General features: G+C 47.4%; 1 protein-coding gene, 1 long non-coding RNA gene and 1 other non-coding gene across 6 annotated transcripts in view; 2 read left to right on the top strand and 1 right to left on the bottom strand.

Moving 5' to 3' along the window:
* Positions 1-23,949, top strand: part of SLC7A8 (solute carrier family 7 member 8) — a 60,133-nt gene that overhangs the window by 17,377 nt on the left and 18,807 nt on the right. For 3 of the 4 annotated variants that reach the window (XR_012415586.1, XR_012415587.1, XM_005560844.4), the window contains exons 2-3: positions 836-1,040; positions 1,941-2,092. Coding sequence is in view for 1 of the 4 variants with exons in the window: in XM_005560844.4 (XP_005560901.3) it covers positions 836-1,040; positions 1,941-2,092 (357 nt within the window). In the remaining 3 variants the exon portion in view is untranslated. Of the gene's footprint in view, positions 1-835; positions 1,041-1,940; positions 2,093-13,089; positions 13,263-23,949 lie in introns of those variants that run through there. The other variant, XM_005560847.4, reaches the window with a different exon arrangement.
* Positions 11,132-11,237, top strand: LOC123574769 (U6 spliceosomal RNA). Its single transcript, XR_006699969.2, has one exon. It is a non-coding gene; the product is annotated as a U6 spliceosomal RNA (small nuclear RNA).
* LOC141407262 (uncharacterized) lies at positions 13,179-14,634 on the bottom strand. The gene is made up of 2 exons (XR_012415588.1): positions 14,505-14,634; positions 13,179-14,380 (listed from the first exon to the last, which is right to left on the bottom strand). It is a non-coding gene; the product is annotated as an uncharacterized lncRNA (long non-coding RNA).

Below are 23,949 nucleotides of genomic sequence, written 5' to 3'. Positions count from 1 at the left end.
TATGTCTTAATCTCTTCGTTTGTAAAACAGAGAGGGAAGTACCTGCCTCTCTCCTCTCCCTGAATTCCATAAGGTTGTTTTGAGGGTCACATGAAACATTGGTGGGTAACGACTTTTGAAAGAATATAGTACTGAGGCTTTGTATGTATTGCATTCCTACACACCACTTCTAAACTACTAGCACTGTTTTTATAGTTATTTTATGTTCTTCACCAAGGGTGGGGCCGTCATGTCTAGGGTAGAAGCCAGCCTCCAGGAATGTTTTCCACACTCATAAGTCTTGAAAACCCCCAATCTTGGGGTGTGACCACAATCTGTTCAAAAAAGATTGTCTTTTGGCTCATTTTTGAAGCCTTCCAGTGGGCAGGTGTTCTCTGAAAACAGTCCACTTTTCCAGCCCTGCCATTTTCAGAGCCTTGAGGCCCTTGTCACTTTGGGTGGACCACATGTCTCTCAGCTGGAGGGTCCTGAGATTCGATACTTCACCATCACTTACTGCAATGTGGACCTAGGCAACTCACTTGGTATCTCTGAGACTCAGTTTCCTCCTCTGTAAAATATGAGAAATGATATCTGATTCCATAGTGTCGTCCTGAGGATTAAATGAGATGTGGAAAGTACCTGACCAAGTTCCTAGTCAATATGTGTCAGTTCTCTGCTCCTCTTTACCCTACTTCAGGGAGAATTATTGCTAGACACACCTGCCTGCAGATAATTTACGTATCTCCAGGGCATTTCAGAATCAGATCGGAGATGAGACCACCCTCCAAACGCCAATCCTGCCAACCATCCTGTCTCTACTGTCTCCCCTTCTTACCCTTGGTGTCCCATGCAGGGAACATCATCGGCTCTGGAATCTTTGTCTCGCCAAAGGGCGTGCTGGAGAATGCCGGTTCTGTGGGCCTTGCGCTCATCGTCTGGATCGTGACAGGCTTCATCACAGTTGTGGGAGCCCTCTGCTATGCTGAACTCGGGGTCACCATCCCCAAATCTGGAGGTGACTACTCCTATGTCAAGGACATCTTCGGAGGACTGGCTGGGTAAGAGGATCTGTGGAGACCCTAATGGTCTAGGGGAAAAGGAGGAAGACATTCAGAAGGAGGTCAGATCGGGAAAAGCCAACGCTAGGAGTTTCCAGTCTCCAGTGTGCCAGGGGGTGCTAGAGAATGGAATGTCTCTTTTGCTTTCCTGCCATGGTTGCTAGTGTAGCCTTGTGTCCCCTCGAGGCTTCTGAGAATGATGGAGGGACCAGTTTTGTAGTTTTGACCTCTATGTTGATCTTGGTGGGAAGGATGCTATGAGTGAGAGCAAACAGAACTGTGTAACAACACTGACCATAGATTCCCAGAGAAAGCACATCACAAAAACAAAGCTCTTCTATCTTGACAAGTGAGAGCGGCCACCTAAGGTAGAGTGTAACCTCTTCTCACACTACCAAGGATAATGGCCTCCCTCTAGAGTTGGGCCCTAATCTTAAATTTCCTCAATTTCTGCACCCCTGCCATTGGTAAACCCTCACCAATGGGCCAAAGGGTGTGGAAGGCACTTCCCCTGCAAACCTCCACTTGATACCTCTCCTGTTTGTTGCTTCTGTAACCACACACTTAGTATGTCCTGTCTATCAACATTCAGCGGTTGCAAATTTTGTTTTTCCACCATTGGATGCTGGTGGCCACAGTGATGGAGAAGAGATGATGAAAGGAGAGAAGGAAAGAATGCCAAGACTTGTGTTAGTGCTTGTGGAAATTTAGCTCTTCATCATTAAACCATTTTATTGTCATTGCAGAGGGCTGGGTGTCTCATTTGTGGGTGGGGGCAGAGGCTGGGCTCTTCAGCATCTCTGAAAATAAAAAAGAGATGCATGACTTGCCCGGGCTCTCCCCTGATGGCTCTGCATCCCTGCCATGCCTGTTGGCGGGGATGTCCCATTCCTCCTTCAGGTTCCTGAGGCTGTGGATTGCTGTGCTGGTGATCTACCCCACCAACCAGGCTGTCATTGCCCTCACCTTCTCCAACTACGTGCTGCAGCCGCTCTTCCCCACCTGCTTCCCCCCAGAGTCTGGCCTTCGGCTCCTGGCTGCCATCTGCTTATGTAAGTGTCATCTGGGTCTTCGTAGCAAGACAGCCTCTTTTATTATATTTATTATTATTATTTTTAGAACAGAGTCCTCTGTCACTCAGCCTGGAGTGCAATCACACGATCACAGCTCACTGCAGCCTTGAATTCCTGGGCTCAAGTGATCCTCCTGCCTCGGCCTCCCAAAGTGTTGTGGTTACAGGTGTGAGCCACTGTGCACGGTCTGAGGGATGCCTCTTTTAGCCTCCCTGGTGGTCTATATGTCTCTGACTCTCCTTCCTTCTCTCCTTTTTTTTTGGAGGCAGGGTCTCACTCTGTCTCCCAGGCTGGAGTGCAGTGGCGTGATCTCCATTCACTGCAACCTCCGTCTCCCAGGTTCAAGCAATTCTCCCACCTCAGACTCCCAAGTTGCTGGGATTACAGGCGTGAGCCACCATGCCCGGCTAATTTTTGTATTTTTTGTAGAGATGGGATTTCACCATGTTGGCCAGGCTGGTTTTGAACTCCTGGCCTCAAGTGATCCGCCCACCTTGGCCTCCCAAAGTGCTGGGATTACAGGCCTGAGCCACCTCACCCTGCCTCCTTTTCTTTTCCCCATTACTTTTCTTTCAGTTTCCTACAAGTGTGTTTTGTATGAATGGATTCTGCATACAATTGTCTGGTGAAAAAAAAAAAAAGACAGACAGACAGAAAGAAAGAGAGAGAGAGAAAGAAGAAAGAATGAAAGAAAGAAAGAAAGAAAGAAAGAAAGAAAGAAAGAAAGAAAGAAAGAAAGAAAGAAAGAAAGAAAGAAAGAAAGAAAGAAACTTAAGTAGCTCCTTGGAGGCACTGTAATTTTCACTGGCCGGGTCAAAGCACTTTCACCTATATTATCTGATTTGGGCCTAATGACAAGTCCATGAGGTAAGCTGGGCCAGTATTAACATTTTCCCAGAACAGATAAGGAAACAGAGAGCCAGGCAAGTGACTTGCCCAGGGAGGCAGGCCGCATGGAGTGCAAGGGCTCCTGATTTCTTGTCTGTCCAGTACACTGCACTGTGCTGGCTACTCCCAGCTGCTCCTAGGAAGATTACTCTGGCTTCATGGCAGTAGTTCTACATCTACTTCTACCTCAACTTGTCAAGTCACACTTTTTTAAATCTCTTGGAGAAGAGTTTGTCCATGGTCCCTGCCCTTCATGAGTTTTCTAACTAGGAGAAAAGCCATATAGATGGATACTGTGGTTAGGATTCAATTGCAGTAAAAATTCAGAGAAGGGAGCTAGGCATGGCGGTGCACACCATAGTTCCAGCTACCTGGGAGGCTGAGGTAGGAGGGTTGCTTGACCCTGGGAGTTCTGGGTTATAGTGAGCTTGATCACACCTATGAATAATAGCCACTGCACTCCAGCCTGGGCAACATAGTGAGATCCTGTCTCTAAAAAAAAAAAAAAAGAAAGAAAGAAAAAAAAAGAAAAGAAAAAAAATTAAAAACAACAGGAACAGTAAAATTCAGAGAAGGGGAAAAGATCTCTGTGGGCTGGAATAGGTTAGCGAGGCTTTCTAGAAGTTCTGCAGAGCCGTATTTCTAGGAAGTCTCAAAACTTTATCTCTGATATTAGTCATCTCAATGGATTGGGGTATCTTACATCTTTAATCAAAAACTAATTTCTAAAGTAAATACTTAGATATGTTTCAGGGGCTCCACCTCTAGAGTTCACTCGGTCCCTGACTTCCCATACCTTCTAACACACACACACTTAGCTGAGGGTAGTGATTCTCCTGGCCATACGCCTTCCCAGGTCCTGACACTTTTCCTTCTGTCCTGCTATGGGATGGGGGAGGAAGAGATCACTCACCTACCTCAGTAGCCTCTTACAGGGCGGGCAGCTGGGACCCAAGAGGCGGTCTCCTTGGCAAGTGAGCCCTCTTTGGAAGTGGTGGTCAACCCTGGAACAGACCTCCACCACCCAGGCCATTTGTGATACGGGGCCAAGACATTTTTTGGGGGGTGCATTCCTTGTGTTTGGTCGGGCCTGCTCACAGATCTGGAGGCAGAGGAATGCAGGCTCCAAAATCAGGCTGCCTGCACCTGCATCTCCAGTCCACCACTTTTTAACTGCGGTCGTGAGTGCTGCGCAGAATCACCCGCCCACCCTACTGTGAGCTGGGGAGTGAATCCTAGCTGCCTCAAGAGGTCGTGGTCACAAGGACTGCAAGAGAGAAGGAAGGGGACACCCTCAGCGCAGTGTTAGACACTCAGTACCCCAGTCATCTCAGTCACTGAGGGTGGGCAAGATGCTGGGGCCACTTTATCCTTGCGTCCTAGCTGGATCCAGAGCTGAGAGGGGGAGGGGGAGGAGGGAGGGTGTGGGACTGCAGGAAGAGTGCCGTTTCTGTCATCAGATTGGCTAATGGGAGGGTGGGAAGCAGGGCCACAGAAGTGCTGGCCACTGCTGTTTTGGTGTTTCTTTGCACACAGACAGTTTCCTTTTTTCGCTGACGCTGCTAAAGTGTCTCAGACAAGAGGCCACCCTTACCCTCCTACTAGAAATCAAGAACCCCGAGGCTGTTCAGTTTGTACCCTAGGAGAGGAGCCAGGCCACAGGTTGATGAAGTTTCCGGGCAGCCAGACCCCATGGCTTCCTTTGCATTCCCCAAATCTGCCAAGGGTTTGACCTCTTGCACAAAGACCCTCCAAAGTAGTGTAGCCCTTTAGGCGTCCCCTCAGACCAGAAAGATCCAATCCCTCCTAGGAGATAAGAATGGCACCTGCCCGTAGCCCTGCTCCAGAATGACAGGTTACACAGTCCTCTCCACAGCCTACCCCTCACCTACACTCTGAGAGCACCAAGCCAAGGAGAAATTTAGAAACTGGTTGATGACAAAAATGACAAGACCCCCCCTCCTCTATTCCTGTAGTCAAAGATTCAGTAAAGCTTATCTAAGTTCGTCCTCTGCCTTCTCAGCAGAACTGCAAGGAAATTATCTCCAACTTAACAGTAGCCAATCTTGTCCTCCAAAGATAGGAATTTTCAGTGTCCTTGAAATACGTGTTCAAATATTTGTCTACCTTCATAAGCAGAAAAATCTTCTTAAATCCTTCTTATTCCCAAGCGTATTCCTCCTTATTTCCTTTAGGGGAAATGGAAACCAACTCCACACCAGCTCCACAAAGGGATGCTGCAGCATCCCTTTCCTCCTAGCTGTGAAGGCCTTGTGGAGCTGCCATCCCTCTGCCCAGCAGGGTGCACACGTACATGCATTAGCTATACACAAACTTCCTTTCTCCCTTTCCTTATGCCTGACACTCCCAGTTGCTTTGAGTCTGTGTACAGACGTTCTGTTTTCTGGTTTGTTGAATACTTTTTTTTTTTTAAATCCACTTCTATAGGACCCTCTAGTCCTCTTTTTTTTTCAATTTTATTTTATGGCAGGCCATACCAGATAAGCATCCAATCCTCTTACAAGGTATTCAATAAAACAAGAACCAAGCTGTCAGGAAGGCTTGGTAGATGTTTTTTGTTTTTTTTGGTTTTTGGTTTTTGAGACGGAGTCTCACTCTCACCCAGGCTGGAGTGTAGTGGTGCCATCTTGGCTCACTACAAGCTCTGCCTCCCCTGTTCAAGTGATTCTCCTGCCTCAGCCTCCCAATTAGCTGGGATTACAGGCATGCGCCACCATGCCCAGCTAATTTTGTATTTTTAGTAGAGATGGGGTTTCCCCCAGTTGGTCAGGCTGGTCTCGAACTCCTGACCTCAAGTGATCTACCCACCTCGGCCTCCCAAAGTGAGGCCACTGAGCCCGGCTGGTAGATGCTATCTTTCATTAAATGCTGGCACTTTTTATTCTAGCACCCCTCCCACCCATCCACCTACCCCCACCATCATCCAGCCCTCCTCATCCTCTTAGCAGGTGCCAGGCAAGCCAGCTGCATAAAATAAGCCCAGCTTGTATCTGTTTTGAGAGACGCAGTAGAGAGTTCGGGTGTGGCGTGAACATACGCACATGGGGAACTCTGCTTCCTGCTGTCCTGTGGTGACATGCTGATGACTGTGAAGCAAGAGGTTTTGAGGAAAGGCCACCCTCTGTGGAGAGGTCATTGAGTGTATAATGGAGGGCACTGGAGGACAGGGCGCAGGGCCCAGCAGGGAGAGCCCGTGTGGTAAAGCCCATGGTGAGGGTTTGCTGCGGGAGGGAGGAGATGAGGTCAAGTCTGCTTCCATGGTGGGGCTGTTTTGGAAAAGAACTGATGAGAAATGAAGTTGGGACGAGCCAGGTGGTGGGGGTGGAGAGGTGGAAAGAACCTGCTGAAACTGGCTCGCCTGCCGGGTCCTGGAGCTGGTGGGGGAGAGGAGAGGGAGAGGGAAGGAACTGCAGACTTGGATCACACTTATGCAACTGCAGCTGCCACTTCGAGTTATTCTATTATTTAGGTCAAAGCTGATTACTCACTGCTGAGTCAGCAGAATATCCCTAGCCACCCGGCAATAAAAAAGAAAAGAAAAAAAAAAAAAAAGAGGGAGAGAGAGAGAAAGCATTTTACATTTTAATTAAATAAAAAGCCTTTCTCCCTTCTCCAGAACAAGTCTATTAGTGGGAGGGGAGGGAGTTAGGAGGGGACTGGGAAGTGTTAGAACTTGGTTTTGATACCTTTTGTGATTTGCTTGTGTGTTTTTCTCCTTTTGTATTATTTCATAAGTAAATGACTATATTCCCCATATAAAAGATCCAAGTAAGATATAAAAAGAGTCAGCAGCGATAGCTGCCCTTATTATCAGCCCCTGGCCAGTAGCTGCCGTCATAGTGGATAGTTCTAAATAAAGTGCATCTGTTACTGTACAGATCTGGCTGCATAGACATATGTATTGACAGGTTATTCCTACAGCTTGCCCTTTTTTTTTTTGAGACAGAGTCTCCCTCTGTCGCCCAGGCTGAAGTGCAGTGGTGCGATGTCAGCTCACTGCAAGCTCCGCCTCCCGGGTTCACGCCATTCTCCTGCCTCAGCCTCCCAAATAGCTGGGACTACAGGCACCCGCCACCATGCCTGGCTAATTTTTTGTATTTTCAGTAGAGATGGGGTTTCACCGTGTTCACCAGGATGGTCTCGATCTCCTGACCTCGTGATCCGCCCACCTTGGCCTCCCAAAGTGCTGGGATTACAGGTGTGAGCCACTGCACCCAGCCTACAGCTTGCCCTTTTATCCTGTAGCCACATCTTTTGGCTGTTACCTGGGTCTCTAGTTGTAAACAAAGTGTCCACAGTGATCCAGAGGAAGCACTGGGTCCAGGGGACACCCTTTCCCAGGCTTCCATATGTGCATCTGTGCAACTCTGAGTTTTCCTTTGGGATATATTTGTCCCCCATTCTCTTGGAGACTGGGTCACCTTTCATTCAGTCAGCTCCTGGCCTCCTTCCTCTCATTTGGGGTTGGAGTCATGTCCAGCACCTGAGTGCAAGCAATTCTTTTTATTCAACTTCCTCACTTCTCCCTGAATGTCTTGACCTAAAGAAGCTCCTTCTCCTTCCTCACCCTCAGGAGAAAGAAATATCCTGTATGCATTTCTCAAGGAAAAAATGCGTCTAATCTTGTTTTCTATCTTGCTACTGAGATTCCTAAGAGACTAGCTTTTTCCAGGGCTTCAGATTTCTCTTCTTCCTTGAGCTATTTGGAAAGGAAAGGACTTCACGTGTTGCTTCAAACTCCTGAGTTGCTTTGCAATTCCTCTGCAGAAAGCCTCCAACTGCCTGGTGCAGAATGCTGTCACAGAGAAACTCGTGGGTTGTTTTGCAAGTCTCTTACAAATTTAATCAATCCCTTCACATCAGAGCATTCAACAGTCTTTCCTATCATCTAAATCCCTTAACCTCAGTTTATTTTCCCTTGAGCCTTCATATTCTCTACCCTCAAACTTCTCATCCCCAGACACTAAACATATTCCTTCAGATACCTGGGCAGCACTGCCTTCTTGCCCTTCCCTAGTCCCCAGAGAGTTCTTCGGGTATCCGATCAGCCTTGTTTATATGAATTCAGACAAATACAGACTGGCCTACATTTGATTCCTATACATCCAAGACTCCATTGTTCTCTGTACACCTTCTAACTAGCCAGCATTTAAAATCTAAATGTATTGAAAATCTCTTGATTTTTACTCAATGGCCAGTTTGACTAACATCTCATTTTTCATTTTTATGATGCATTAAGATGAAAATTATTCTGTAAGTAGATTTGTGGGGTTTTTTTTTTTTTTTGGTTTTTTTTTTTTTGTTTTTGGAAAAGAGAAAGAAACTAAAAAAATCCATCAGCAGGACCGGGCGCGGTAGCTCACGCCTGTAATCCCAGCACTTTGGGAGGCCGAGGCGGGCGGATCACGAGGTCAGGAGATTGAGCCCATCCTGGCTAACACAGTGAAACACCGTCTCTACTAAAAATGCAAAAAAATTTAGCCAGGCGTGGTGGCTAGTAGTCCCAGCTACTCGGGAGGCTGAGGCAGGAGAATGGCATGAACCTGGGAGCGGAGGCTGCAGTGAGCCGAGATCGCACCACTGCACTCCAGCCTGGGGGACAGAGCAAGACTTCGTCTCAAAAACAAAAAAAAAGAAAACGAAGAAAAAAATTCCATCAGCTAATCACCATACTGAACTCCTACACTAAGAAGAGATAAGGTATGATTTACAGTGGTGCGCACCTGTAGTCCCAGCTACTCGGGAGACTGAGGTAGAAGAATCGCTTGAACCCAGGAGACGGAGGTTGCAGTGAGCCGAGATTGTGCCGCTGCACTCCAGCCTGGGCAACAGAGCTAGACTGTCTCAAAAAAAAAAAAAAATGTGTCTATGTTTGCCTTCCATGTCCTCCCTAGAGCCCCGAGGGGTGCTGAGCAGGTCTCTGGTTAGAATCTTCCCCAGGGTAGTACTTCCAGGATCCTGCTCAAAATTCTGCCTGCTCTAGAGCAGTATAACTTAGAAAGGGATTAGGACTCTTGGGAAATATTATATAAATGCCACACTTCATTCATTCAGCAAACATTTATCAAGTGCCCATGATGGGCTAGTTACTGTTCTTGGCACAGAGGAGACAACAATGAACCAAAAGACTCTCATTCTCACATGAAGCAGCAGCAGCAGATTTAGTCTTCTTTCTTAACACGGATTATACTGCACCCACCTGTGTGTCCTCTATGATGCCGCAGGTAATACAGAATCAGTCATACATTATTAAATATTTGAGTGTCTGTTCTGCTCCAGGCACTGTGGCAGGCATGGGGATACTTAGCTCTTGTACCAAGGAACTCACAGTCCAGTGGATGTTCCCGACAAGTATACAGGGAACTCCAGTTCCCCAAGAGGACAGCATCCAGGTAGCTCCTACAAGAAAAGTGAAGATGGGACTGGGGTTGAAGAAACTCTTAGAGAAAGTGACATGTAAATTGAGGCTGAAAGACCAGTTGGAAATAGTCAGGAAATGTTCAGCATGGAGGGAGGGTGGAGTAGAATGGGGTGGGGAGAATGTTCTAGCAGAACGAATTAACATATGTCAAGGTCTGAGGACAGGAAAAATCACAGCTGTTTGTGGGAACTAAAGGTTGTTCAGTATAGCCACACCATGACTAGGAGGCAAGAAATGTATAATAGAAGCAAGGACCCCATCACGAAAGGCCTCATGGGCCATAAAGAGATTGGGCTCTCCCCTAGGAGGAATGAGGTTTGAAGGGTTTCAAACAGAAGACCGACATGATCGTATTTGTATCTTAGGAGAGTCATGCTGCAAGGCTAAAGGATGGATTGGTGAGGGGAATAAATCAGAGGCAAGAAAAGACGATTACAATGCAGTTGTAGGGATTCAGGTTAGAGATGACCGTCATGTGCATCTTGGGGCAGTGGGAGTAGAGAAAAGTAGATGCTTTTGGTTAGCATTAGAAGGTAGAATTGGTAGCCCTTGGTGATTAAGGTTGAAGGAGTCAAGGACTGCATGGTCTTGTTGGGGATACAAGTGAAGTAAATCAGGGACTACACTGGTTCGTATTGTCTGTACATATTGTCATATTGTCTGAATTGGTGTGGTTCAAACTAGTCAAGTTGATCCCTCTGTCTTTGTCACCCTTTTTACTCACTCTTCAACACTTAAGATCTGTTGCTGGGACTTGAGGAAGCATCCCCTGTGCTTTTAGACTCTATATCTATAATGGCAGAGTAAGTAAGCTACCTGAGAAGTCAGTCTTCTTCATTTCAATGTGCTTCAACTGCTCTCCCGGATCACCTCCTCTTTCCTGATTCCCATAGTGTCTCTTCTGCTCTTCAGCTTTTACTCTCAGACCGAAGTTCTGCTGTTCAGAGAGTGTGTGTGCCTACACAGCCCACACCCTGGAAAGTGGGGAATGAGGGGCTTGTTTCTGGAAATATGTCTACTTCTGATTGGGAGAATAGTGAATGGGACTGAGGTTTCCTGAAACAGGAAACTCTTTTGGAGTTCAGCTTCTACCAGGTGTGGTAAAGATTTGCCTACTTTCTTGTACCAGCCTAGAAACTTAAATTCTCCTCTGGCCTTTTGTTGCTGACTGTCAAGGATCACTTTGTTTTTCTCAGAGGAGCCAGGGCCCATGATTTAAATGGAGTCACCCACTAATTGTGTCTGGTAAACTTTTTTTTTTGAGATCGAGTTTTGCTCTTGTTGCCCAGGCTGGAGTGCAATGACACCATCTTGGCTCACCGTAACCTCTGCCTCCCGGGTTCAAGCAATTCTCCTGCCTCAGCCTCCTGAGAGCTGAGATTACAGGCATGCGCCACCAAGCCCGGCTAATTTTTTTGTATTTTTAATAGAGTCAGGGTTTCTCCATGTTGTTCAGGCTGGTCTTGAACTCCGGACCTCAGGTGATCCGCCCGCCTCGGCCTCCCAAAGTGCTGGGATTACAGGCATGAGCAGTCTGGTAAACTTTTAAGAATTAATGTGACATGCCAAATTTATATTACATACCTAAGAACATAAAATCAGAAGGCTTATGGGAGTGAGGCCCAGTGGTACTTGGAGCTTTGGGGGAAAGAAGAAAGGGCATCTCTGTTATAAGAGTTCAGCAAGTTGTGCTCACTTTAGCAGCACATATACTAAAATTGGAGCAGTATAGAGAAGATGAGCATGGCCCCATGTACAGATGACATGCAAATTCGCGAAGCATTCCATATTAAAAAAAGAAAAAAGTCCAGGCGCAGTGGCTTGCCCCTGTAATCCCAGTACTTTGGGAGGCTGAGGCTGGTGGATCACGTGAGGTCGGGAATTCAAGACCAGCCTGTCCAACATGGAGAAACCCCGTCTCTACTAAAAATACAAAATTAGCTGGACGTGGTGGCACATGCCTGTAATCCCAGCTACTCGGGAGGCTGAGGCAGGAGAATCGCTTCAACCCGGGAGGCAGAGGTTGCGGTGAGCCGAGATTGCGCCATTGCACTCCAGCCTGGGCAACAAGAGCGAAACTCCATCTCAAAAAAAAAAAAAAAAAAAGAAAAAAGAGTTTAGCAAGTTTAAGTATGAGCTACCATTGGAATTGGGTTATAACTGAACCATTTTGGGGGAATTTTGCAGCCTGGGTCCAGGTTTATAGAATTTAGTGAACACCAACAGAGCCTACAAGCCTTCTGGTCCAAGAACCAACTACACCTCACAGGATCCATACCCTGTCTTCCAAGAGTGAAATATGATGGAGGGTCAGGCTAGCCTTCCTGGGCTCAGTGCAGACTCAACAGAACCCATTCTCATCTACCTTGCTCCGCATCTGGGGGACATCAGTCTTGAGAATTGGGGTGTGAGAGCAATTTTTCAGGTCCAGGCTGAAAAAGTAATGAGTAGGATTAAAATAGGGTTCCCCACGGTGGCATGGCAGGCCACCCCTGGATTTCCTGGTATCTTCAGTTTTTCGGTTCTCCCCGGCTCAGGCCAGCTGAGGAGCCATGTTTAGCTCATGCTGAAGAGAGAACTACTCAGCTCTTGGAAAATGCTGAGCTGGGTATTCCTGCCTCTTGGCTGAGCTAAGTACTGGGTGGTGATTCAGCAGAAACACCAGCTCCAGCAGCTGGCACAGGAGCTAATAGGGTAAGAAGGAAGGGGAAGACAGAGCCACGAAGGGAGGAGGGGAGGGGATGGGGCAGTATGGGCAGGAGCTTAGCTGGAAGTGTTTGGTAAAAGCTGTGTGCCTCCAGGAGCACTCACAGCCCTCACAGCTTCTCGGCACCCTCCTCCTCTGCTGGTGTGTCCTTGGAAGAGAGAGGCCCTTCCGGAAGGCTCAGAGCACCTCCTCTCCTTTGGAGGGGGTTCCGAGATTTCTAAAACATTTTAAGCGCTTCGAGATGAAAAGGGCTGGAGAAGGGGAAATGTTACTATAGTGCGATAGGCAAGATCTGTTTCAAAACCACACTCCCCACTGTGCACTTTATAGAAGCTGGGATCAAAGCGCAGTTTATGAGGAAGGGCTGCTTTGATTTTTTTTTGGTTGCTGTTGTGTGGCTTTTTGTGTTTTTTTGGGTTTTTTTTTAACGTTTTTGTCTTTCACCAGTCAAGTTATATGTATAACTTCATCAGACAAGTTATATTACATGTACAATAATCAAGGTACCGAAAGACTTTATAATGTGGCTCCTCACCTGCTATGAAAAATGTCTTGGCCCTCAGGTGGGGGTTAGCGGGGAATAGAGAAGGATTCTAGGAGGGTTCTGTGAAGCTGGATCCGAGTCTCGCCACTCCCCCACACCTCCAGGCCTCTCCGGGTCTTTGACGAGGAAAGACTGTTCCGTGTGACCTGCGTGGGCAGAACTGGAACCTTATCAGAGCCTTGGGTTGTGTGCGTTAGAGGTCAAACAGGCCTCCGTGTTTTCTTTGCCTATCAGTGCCTTTTGGCAGCCAGCACTGCTTACCTCCTAGATCCTAGATCTGGAAACGAAGCAGCTTTTCCACAATTAGAAACACGTGCTCAGTTCCTTCCCAAGCAGGGGAGGTGGCCAAGGAGCCTGGTGCAGCCAATCACAGAGCCGAGCGTAGCCACACCCACGCCCCCGCAGGCCCGGCTTCCCTGGGGCTCCAACCTCCAGCCTGGGCACCCAGACCCAGAGGGCTGCTGGGAGGGACATGCCTCACCCCTTTTGCTCCAGCTGGAGGGGAGGGAGTCTGTGGGAGCTGGCCACAGCGTGGCAGAAGGCAGAGAAGTGCACGCCCCAGCAAAAGGTGAGGCTGAGAAGCCAACCCTCTGGCAGGCCATGACCCAGGTGAAATTTATGGCGTTTCAGAGGCCTGGGGAGCTCCATCCGGAAAGGTGCTTGTTTTGCAGGTTTGGAGAGGAACAGGGTGTTCTGATTTCTACAAAGTGGCGTCACTGCTTCCTTTGTCACCAGCCGTCTGCTTAGTACATTCCATCTTGCTGTTTTCAGTCCTGGCCTCTCTCTGTTGTGCTCCTCTCAAGCCCTCTTTCTCTCCCACTCATCTGCATTGTCCTCCGCTTGCTCCCTCTCTGTGGTTTCTTGTGCTCTTTCCCTCTCTTCTTCACCATCTGTCTTTATGGACTTTGGCAAGTCTGGACATTTTTCCCCCTTTCTACTGCCTGTTTTCACTTATCTGAACAGACGAGAAGGAGAGGCCTGGTTCTGGAAATGTTAAAGGAAAACCAAGCCTTTCCAAGCCAGTCCAGCCCACTCCTGAGAAAGGTGCAAGCCAGCAAAACCGAGAAATCCACATGGAGTTCAGGAGTTTGGAGGGAACATGTGACGGTGACATTGATAAGGGGGCTGGTGGGAGGGAACCCAAGGTGGAGATCCCTGTGGGAAATGACTTTCTAAAGCCCTGGGAGCAATGGATGCACCTTTCTTGGTTTCTGAGGCATAACTGTCAAAGTCTTCCCCTTTTGCCATATTGGCATCTTCCTTCCTGCTGCCCAGAAAGCAGTCCAGGCTGGGGCTAACCAGCGTCTTGGTGACAGATCCAGAGTCCCAAGTGGCACTGGCAGTAGTGACCATGGGTACCACTGACCCAAGCAGGAGGAGAGATGATGTGGGAGTGTCCAAGGGAAAGCAGAGTGATGTGTGTATGATGAAGGAAGGCTGGGCAGAGGCAGAACAAGCAACTGGGAATCGGGCTGTCCCAGTCTGGTCTTTACTGTGAATTAGCTGAGGTCTAAATTCACTCACATATAAAATGAGGTTCTGCGGCCGGCATGGAGGCTCACACCTGTAATTCTAACACTTTGGGAAGCTGAGTCAGGCAGATCGCTTGAGCCCAGGACTTGGAAGCTGCAATGAGCTATGATCACGCCATTGCACTTCAGCCTGGGCAACAGAATGAGACCCCATCTGTAAAAGAAAAATAAAATAAAATAAAATGAGGTTCTGGGTTTCTATGGTCATTCCTGCCTCTGATCACCTATGAGGATGGAAACAAGCCTTGGGTGGTAGGGTGCAGGCTTCAAATATTTACCTCTAGGGCCAAGAGTTGGCTGCAAGGAGAGTCCCAACTGGTTCATTCTTCTTAGCACTGTCCTTATAACAACCAATCCAGCCCCGTATCCAGATGGCAACCTTTACCCTGTCAGACCAGAATAGTGTGGTTCATCGAGTGGCAGCTGGCTTAGTAGAAGAAATGAGATTAGTTCAGGGATCCATGTGGGAATGTTCATTGGCTCCTTGAGGAAGGCACAAAATGAACCCCTGCTGACCCAGCTCAATGAGAAGCCAGAGTCCTGTATCCAAAGCAAGGGAGCACCTGAAAACAGTCATCGCCGGGTGTGGTGGCTCACACCTGTAATCCCAGCACTTTGGGAGGCCAAGGCAGGTGACTCACTTGAGCCCAGGTGTTCTAGACCAGCCTGGGCAACCTGGCAAAACCCCATCTCTACAAAAAATACAAAAATTAGCTGGGCCTGGTGGCACATACCTGTAGTCTCAGCTACTCAGGAGGCTGAGGTGGGAGGATCATCTGAGTCTGGGGAGGTTGAGACTACAGTGAGCCATCATCATGCCACTGCACTGCAGCCTGGGTGACAGAGTAAGACCCTGTCTCAAAAAAAAAAAAACAATGGTGGCTCATGCCTGTAATCTCAGCACTTTGAGATGCCAAAGTGGGCAGATTGCTAGAGCTCAAGAGTTCAAGACTAGCCTGGGCAACATGGGGAAACCCTGTCTCGACCAAAAATACAAAAAATTAGCTGGATGTGATGGCACATACCTGTGGTCCCAGCTACTCGGGAGGCTGAGGTGGGAGGATTGCTTGAGCCTGGGAGGCAGAGATTGTAGTTTGCCAACATCAGACCACTGCACTCCAGCCTGGGTGACAGAATGAGACCCCATCTCAAGAAAAGAAAAGTTATCAAGTAGTCTCTCTCTGGGAATAACGTGTACTCTTAGTGAGCTTTTTTTTTTCTTTGTTTTTGTTTTGTTTTGTTTTGTTTGAGGTAGAGTCTTTGTCACTGAGGCTGGAGTGCAGTGGCGCAATCTTGGCTCACTGCAACCTCTGCCTCCCAGGTTCAAGCAATTCTCAGCCTCCCGAGTAGCTGGCATTACAGGCATGCACTGCCACACCCAGCTAATTTTTGTGTTTTTAATAGAGACAGGGTTTTGCTATATTGGCCAGGCTGGTCTTGAACTCCTGACCTCAAGTGATTTACCCACCTCAGCCTCCCAAAGTGCTGGGATTACAGGTGTGAGACACCGTGCCCAGCAAGCTTTTTTCTTTTTCTTTTTTTAAAGAGACAGGGTTACCAGGCCAGTGCAATGGCACAATCACAGCTTACTGCAGCCTTGAATTCCTGGGCTCAAGTGATCCTCCCACCCCAGCCTCCATTGTAGCTGGGACTACAGGTACATGTCACCATATCTGGCTAATTTTCTGTTAATTTTTAAGAGACAGGATCTTGCTGTGTTGCCCAGGCTGGCCTCAAACTTCAAACTTCTGGCCTCAATTGATCCTCCCACCTCAGCCTCTACTGTCACTGGGATTACAGGTGTGAGTAACTGTGCCTGGTTGTACTTTGTGAGCTTTCTTAGAGGAAGGAGAGACAGCCACAATATGTACCCTCTCCCCACAATTCTGTCTGGCATCCGGGGCACTTGCCTTGCTTCATGGGCCATCCCATGACATATTAAACCTGATATTTACTCCCTAGAGCAGCACAATGGCTTCTATGTGCACTCTCCCTGAATTTTCTGTGTAGATGTATCTGTCTGTCATTTCCATTCAGTAAGCTTAGCACCTACTGTGTGCCAGACAGGACCTCAAGGCCACTCTGGCCACCAGGGGATTATTTGTGGCTGTGTGCGCACCGCTGGCAGCAGACAGTGTCTGTGGGGCCTGAGGAGTGGGGCAGCACGGGCAGCAACCACGCATCTCTTCAGCTTTCTGCAGGGTGTTCCTCCCTAGCAGACAGAGGCACGTGACTTATAAGATCTGGTGGTATTTTCATCACTTGTGGAAACTGAGGCACAGGAACATGTTTGACCATCTGGGCTCCTGGTCCAGTGCCTTGGCCGGTGCTCCCCAGCCCCCAGCCTGTACCTGTGACCCACTTCCAACTTCCAGACAGCTGGGTTGAAGGACCCCAGGGCAGGTCATTTGTGAAGGAGCATCCTCCTGAGAAAAAGATGGAACAGATTAGAAATTGAGAAGGGTCAGGGGCACGATGTACAATGTGGTCTGATGCATGATATGCTTTCTAAAATCTTCCAAACCATTCCCATTCCCCGCCACTCTGCTTTGCCTCTGAGTGTCAGCATGATCCTGAGCAAATCACATGCTCTTTTTGACTTTCTTAGTCTATAGTTTCTTAAGATAAACAATAAAAATAACCATTTAACATTTTATGCAACAGGCCAGACGTGGTGGCTCACGCCTGTAATCCCAGCATTTTGGGAGGCCGAGGTGGGCGGATCACGAAGTCAGGAGATCGAGACCATCCTGGCTAACATGGTGAAACTCCATCTCTACTAAAAATACAAAAAATTAGCCAGGCGTGGTGGCGGGCGCCTGTAGTCCCAGCTACTCGGGAGGCTGAGGCAGGAGAATGGCGTGAGCCTGGGAGGCAGAGCTTGCAGTGAGCCAAGATCGTGCCACTGCACTCCAGTCTGGGCAATAGAGCGAGACTCCATCTCAAAAAAAAAAAAAATGTATGCAACAATACACAGGATACAGAGTATCGTCACACTGTTCAAATGGACCTTAGATTTTACCTGGAGAAAAGGGAGGTTCAAAGAGGTTAACTGAGAGTACGTGACTAAGCTGGCAAAGGCACCATGGCCACTGAGTTCTTCAAGTTCAAAAGTTCTGTGATTCTCAGATTCAGACCTGCCGGGTCCCTCTGAGAGAGCCGTCTCTGGCTCCTATCTTTCATGCTGCTGGTGATCCTCCTCCCCATTCTTACCACTTCACACCTTACACAAGCTCCTCTGAGCTCTGCTCCCTTGTTCCACACCCAAAAAAGATTCAGAAACCCACATCATCCTTCACTTCCCAGGTGCTGCTAGCTAGAGTTGAGGGGAAGAGTGATAAAGTCACAGCCTCACCTCTGGAATGATTGCAGGGACTTAAAACCAGCTCCACAACTCCCCAATCCATCCTTAAAACCTTCTAAATGCAGATGTATTTGTTTATGCTAATGATTCGTTGATGTTCTACTTCAAAATGCACTGAAGAAATTAATTTTAAATTGTTTCTTTTACCTATAGTCTATAATACTCTCATGCATTGCTTAATGATAAGGATACAGTCTGAGAAATGTATCCTTAGATAATTTAGTCATTATGCAAACATCATAGACTGTACTGACATGAAACTAGATGGCATAGCCTACTACACACCTAGGCTACATGGTGTAGCTTGTTTCTCCTAGTCTACAAACCTGTACAGCATGTTACTGTACTGAGCACTGTAGGCAGTTGTATTTGTTCATTAAACATATCTAAACAGAGAAAAGATACAGTAAAAATATGGTCTTCGAATCTTACAGGACCACGGAGGTATAAGTAGTCTGTTGTTGCCCAGAATGTCATTATGTAGCACGTGACTGTGTATTAATTTAGGGTTAAAAATGGGTTGACTCAGCCTGGAAGGATACAGAGCAAGCTCTGCCAAGGTGTGTTTTGGTGTTGTCTACCACAGGACAGTACACGGTGTGGCCACTCTGTCCCCTCCAACGTGAACAGTGTACTCAGACTCGGGACTCTTGGGATAATAATCTCTTGGCTTTCTATCTTGACCTCTTTTGTGGCCTTTGATTGTGGCTTCTGTCCAGTAAAATAAGGAGACCAACAAAATCATGGGGGCAGAAAATAAAGGATTCATGTCTGTGAACATCCTGGCACTCCACTCGCCTTCCAAGAAGTTTGTGATTCTTGGGCCAGTGTTTGTGTGTGTATCTGGGTTGTGTGGGTGGGCCTGAAGTTGTAAGGAATACAGGGGAGACTGAAGGAGAACCTGAATTAGATGAAGGAGGGATATTTTGTCTTTTGCCCTGGATTTCTCTAAAAGGAAAGAGGAAAAACAACACTGCTAGAGTTACAAGACAAGGCTGTTTGCTACTGTATTGAATTACCAAATGGAGGAAGAGGAAATAGGAACACTTTAGCTGTGGGATCCCAGCTAGGGTTGGGAAGCTGGAAGAAGTGGGAAGCAGCTATGTGGTGTGGAACTTTGCTAACCAGGTGAGCACACTGGTGATCTCACCTTCACTACCCACTTCTAGAGAGCACCATCCCTTCCCTCCATCTGGTGTCCCGCAAGGCCTGTGGCCAGACACTCCTTTGGGCTCCTGGTATGTGTTGCCTGGCTGCTGTTTAAAAGCTTTTCTCTTTAAGGGTATGTCCCTGCTGTCTAGTCTTTCTGCATAATGTCTGTCTGGTATCTATTTCCTATTGGTACTATTACAAGTAACCACAAACTTAGTGGTTTAAAACTATGCAAATGTACTAGCTTTTTTTTTTTTTTTTTTTTTTTTTTTTTGAGACAGAATCTCGCTCTGTCACCCAGGCTGGAGTGCAGTGGCGTGATCTCTGCTCACTGCAAGCTCCGCCTCTGGGTTCACGCCATTCTCCTACCTCAGCCTCCCGAGTAGCTGGGACTGCAGGCGCCCACCACCATGCCCGGCTAATTTTTTGTATTTTTAGTAGAGACGGAGTTTCACCGTGTTAGCCAGGATGGTTTTGATCTCCTGACTTCGTGATCCACCCGCCTCGGCCTCCCAAAGTGCTGGGATTACAGGCGTGAGCCACCGTGCCCGGCCAAACGTACTATCTTAGTCCTGGAAGTCAGAAGTCCTAAACTCTGGGGTCAGCAGGCCTGAATTTCTTCTAGAGGCTCTGGGGAGAATTCCTTGCCTTTTCTAGCTTCTGGGGACCTCCTGCATTCTTTGGCTCATGGCCCCATCTTTCATCTTCAAAGCCAGCAGCATAGCATCTTCAAGTCTCTCTTTCTGTCTGTCTGATGGTTGCATGATCACATGTCTTTTTGTAACTCTGACCCTCTTACCTCCCTCTTATAAGGACTCCTGTGACAACACTGGGCCCTCTGGATAATCCAGGATAATCTCCCCATCTTAAGATCCTTAACGTGGCTGGGCGTGGTGGCTCAGGCCTGTAATTCCAGCACTTTGGGAGGCCAAAGTGGGTGGATCACCTGAGCTCAGGAGTTTGAGACCAGCCTGGCCAACATGGTGAAACCTGTCTCTACCAAAAATACAAAAATTAGCCAGGTGTGGTGGCAGACACCTGTAATCCCAGCTACTTGGGAGGCTGAGGCAGGAAAATCGTTTTAACATGGGAGGCGGAGGTTGCAGTGAGCCGAGACCACGCCATTGCACTCCAGCCTGGGCAACAAGAGGGAAACTCCATCTCCAAAACAAAAAAAAAAATACTTAATCACGTTTGCAAAGTTCCTTTTGTCATTTAAAATAACATAGTCACAAATCTCAGGGATTAGAATGTTGATATCTTGGATGGTCATAATTCTACCTTCAACTGCCCCCAATACAAAGAGATCTGCTGTCATTGCCAAGGGGAGGAAGTGAAGGAGAGACTTCTGTAATTCCTGGAGATCAAAATCTGGGGTCAGAGCTGGGCTGGGGCTGAGGGCACCTTCTCTGCAGGGAGCCCAGCGCTCCACAGTGGACAAGCCAGTTACAGGTCGGCAGCAAGGACTCTGAATCCCTCTGCCAGTCCTGCAGAAAGCATTGAGCCCATCTCTCCTACTTGGCAGCTGGGAGGCCCTGGACTCTGGGCAGTGTTCCAGATTGCTAGAATCTGAATTTTCCTCCTCCTGCCTGACTCATTCTTTGTATCTCTTCTGTCACCTTGATGTTGAGTATTTCAAACTGGATGGATGAAGTAACCCGCCCCTGACTTAAGCATCTTCTTGAACTCTTGTCTTCTTAATAGTCTTTCATCTTATTTTTTGCCCAGGAAGCAAGAAAGAAAGAGGGGAGGAAATGCCCAAAAATATATATACAAGCCTGGAATTCCATGAGGGCCTCTAAAGAAGCAGCAGCCACTCCCACAACTAGATTACAATGGACAAGAACCAGAGTCTTATGACTTTTTATTTTGTCCAGCTGGACCAGGATTATAAATTTCTCCATGTTGCCAGGGTCTCTTCCTCCTATAGGAGGCATCTCTGATTCCCCTGGGCTGAGTTAGGGGTTCCTCATAGATGCCCACTAGCTTCTGCGAATAACTTTGCCATCACCTCATTGTTTTGTGGCCATCTCTTCACCTGTCATCCCTGTTACACTGCCAACTTCCTAAAGGCAGGGACTTGTGTCTTATCAATAACCTCCCCACCAACTAGAATGCCTAGTACATGTAGGCCCTGCATGAATGATGGATGAGTGGATGAGTGGATGGATGGATAGATGATGGATGGTTGGATGGGTGGGTAGGTGGATGGATGATGGATGGATAGACGGGTGGGTGGATGAATGCATGGATGATGGATGGCTAGATGGGTGGATGGGTGAATGGATCTATGATGGATGGATGGATGGATAGATGGATGGATGAATGGATGGATGGTTGGATGAAAAGCCCCTCACATTTCAAAGCTGCTGTGGCCAATGATCCTCATCTACATGTAGCTTCCCTGAGGTCACTGTATCTCAGGCATGTGGAATTCAGGGTCTAGCCGAGAAGAGAGGGTTCTAGAATATCATCATCAGCAACAGACAAGTGCCAGGCAGTAGCTAGCCAGCAGCAGGGCTCCTAAGCAGGGCAGGAACTTGGCAAGCACCCACTGACCTTTCCTCTCTGGATGGAGGCTCGGGTTTCAGCCTGCTGTGAGGGAAGTTGTCTTGTGGTACCAGGAGACTGATACCCTCTTTCCCCTCAGTCACATGGTGTGATCACCCAACTGCAGGGTGAAGGGCCAGATCTGGGGCCTGAAGCCATTGTTCCAAAGAGATTAGGTGTCACAGGCAACCTGCCTATCCCCACCTCATTCTCCGAATTTCTTTTTGTTTCTGAAAGATTATTGTGAAGGTGAAAGGTTAAATATTAGTCAAGGGCTGGGTTCTTGGGAAGTGATGGAGATAAGATTAGGCAAGATAGAAGATAGCCACAGATAGGTTATTTGACAAAGCATCCCTATCTCTGTCACCCCAGGAAGACCACAGAGCTGATAGTTTAAAGGTGTCTTTCTGTGTGACTCAGTAAGGTCCATCTTGTAAAGATGATTTCATGTTTTCTTTTCCAGCACAACAGGGAGGTGGTCTGCTTGGGGGAGGAGGGATTTCTTTGAGTTGTCCCGCTCTGCCCTTGTTTTCCTCAAGTACTTTCTGTCACTTCCCCCTCCTGCCCTCTCCTCCCCTTGGAGAAGGATTTTCTTCCCTGAGATCAAGATCTGGTTCCTTATTGTGTAATCCTTACCTGTCCCTGAGGCTCCTGGGGTTTGTTTCCTAATCTTCCTTCCTTCCTTTTATCAATCTCCTTTATCCTTGAGTTACTGCTGTGTCTGCCTGAATTCCTGGGTGAAGGGGCCCAGCCTTGTACCTTGCATGCCTTGGGGCCCAGGGAAGAAGCTGAGATCACAGACCCAGTTATTTAGAGTGACCTAGGTTGGCTTGTCACCAGGCACATGATCCTGAAATCCTTATTGAATTGAGTAAGACAAACCAAATGTGTATTTATCAGGATGTCAGTCCATCTGGAACATTCGGGTATTTACAAAGTGTTCTCCCTGCTTGGGCACTTAAAATCCTTCCTCTGACAACATGTTTTGCTTCTCCTTATATGACATCATCTTGGATAATAGCTCTTCCATGAGGAGTCAGGAGCTTCTACTCTTGAAGTCAAGTTTCCTGTTGCCCTTTGGCAACATGAAGCCAACTAGGGATTGTATCTCCTTTTGATCAGGTTCTTGGGGAGCAGAAGCGGTTGATGTGCATTGTGGAACGTGTAGACCGAGATGATATTGGAAGGCTAATGAACTGTGATATTTTTAAATTATTTTATTAAATACTTGCTGAGCACCTACTATTTGCAGGCACCAATGATATGTCCTGAGATTTAAAAACGTGAAAACATATACTTGCCCTTGGTGTCTTAAAAAAAAAAAAAAATGTAGTTTAGCTCTGTCGCCCACACTGGAGTGCAGTGGCACAATCTTGGCCCACTGCAACCTCCGCCTCCCAGGTACAGGTGATTCTCCTGCCTCAGCCTTCCGAGTAGCTGGAATTACAGGCACTCGCCACCATGCCCAGCTAATTTTTTTACTTTTAGTAGAGACGGGATTTCACTGTGTTGGCCAGGCTGGTCTCGAACTCCTGACCTCATGATCCACCCACCTTGACCTCCCAAAGTGCTAGGATTACAAGCGTGAGCCACCGCGCCCAGCCAGAAGCAGGTCATTTTGATACAAAGAAATACATCCTGGCCAGGCACGGTGGCTCATGCCTGTAATCCCAGCACTTTGGGAGGCCGAGGATCAGGAGGTCAGCAGATTGAGACCATTCTGGCTAACACGGTGAAATCCCGTCTCCAGTAAAAATACAAAAAATTAGCTGGATGTGGTGGCATCCCAGCTGAGGCAGCAGAATGGCGTGAACCCGGGAGGTGGAACTTGCAGTGAGCCGAGATTGCGCCACTGCACTCCAGCCTGGGCGAAAGAGTGAGACTCTGTCTCAAAAAAAAAAAAAAGAAAAGAAAAGAAAAAAGAAATACGTCCCAATGTTAGATATAAACAAAGTGGTATGGGATTGTTCTGGAAAGAAGCAATCCCAAACTTTGTTCCTCGTGTACAAAACACAGCTGATATATCTTCCCTTGCAGGCATGTTGTTAGGAATAAATAACATGCTGAATTATAAAGATTCATAGAACAGGTGACATTTAAGCTGGATCTTGAAAGAGGAGAAGGGATTTGCCAGGTGGAGACGGTGCACGAAGGAAGGTTACAGACGGGTAATGTCAGGACCATCCTACCCTAACCTTCTCAGCATCAAGTAAGGTTGGGAAATACTTGGAAAGTAGAAGTACCATTTAAGAATAAGATATTGATAAAATTTGATCAGCCATTCAAGTGAAGTCAGAGCTGCCACACCATCCAGCTTATTTTTAAAATTTTTTGTAGAGAATTGCAACTCCCCATGCCACCACAGAAGATTTGTAAATGGATGGCAAATAAGCACATGAAAAGTTGCTCAACATCATTAGTCATTAGGGAAATGCAAATGAAAACCATAATGAAATACAACTACATGCCCATTAGCAAAAACTGACAATACCAAATGCTGGGAAAGATGAAGAGCAACAGGAACTCTGACATGACAGTGGGAATGCGAAATGAGACAGCCACTGTGGAAGACAGTTTGGCAGTTTCTTATAAAGTTAAACACATTTACTCTATGGCCCAGAATCTCATTCCTGGGGACTTACTCAAGAGCAATGAAA

The sequence above is a fragment of the Macaca fascicularis genome, chromosome 7 (genome assembly GCF_037993035.2).
Source record: "Macaca fascicularis isolate 582-1 chromosome 7, T2T-MFA8v1.1".
Lineage (NCBI taxonomy): Eukaryota > Metazoa > Chordata > Mammalia > Primates > Cercopithecidae > Macaca > Macaca fascicularis.
Note: the sequence above shows the minus strand (reverse complement) of the source record. Positions and strands in the feature narration are given on the sequence as shown.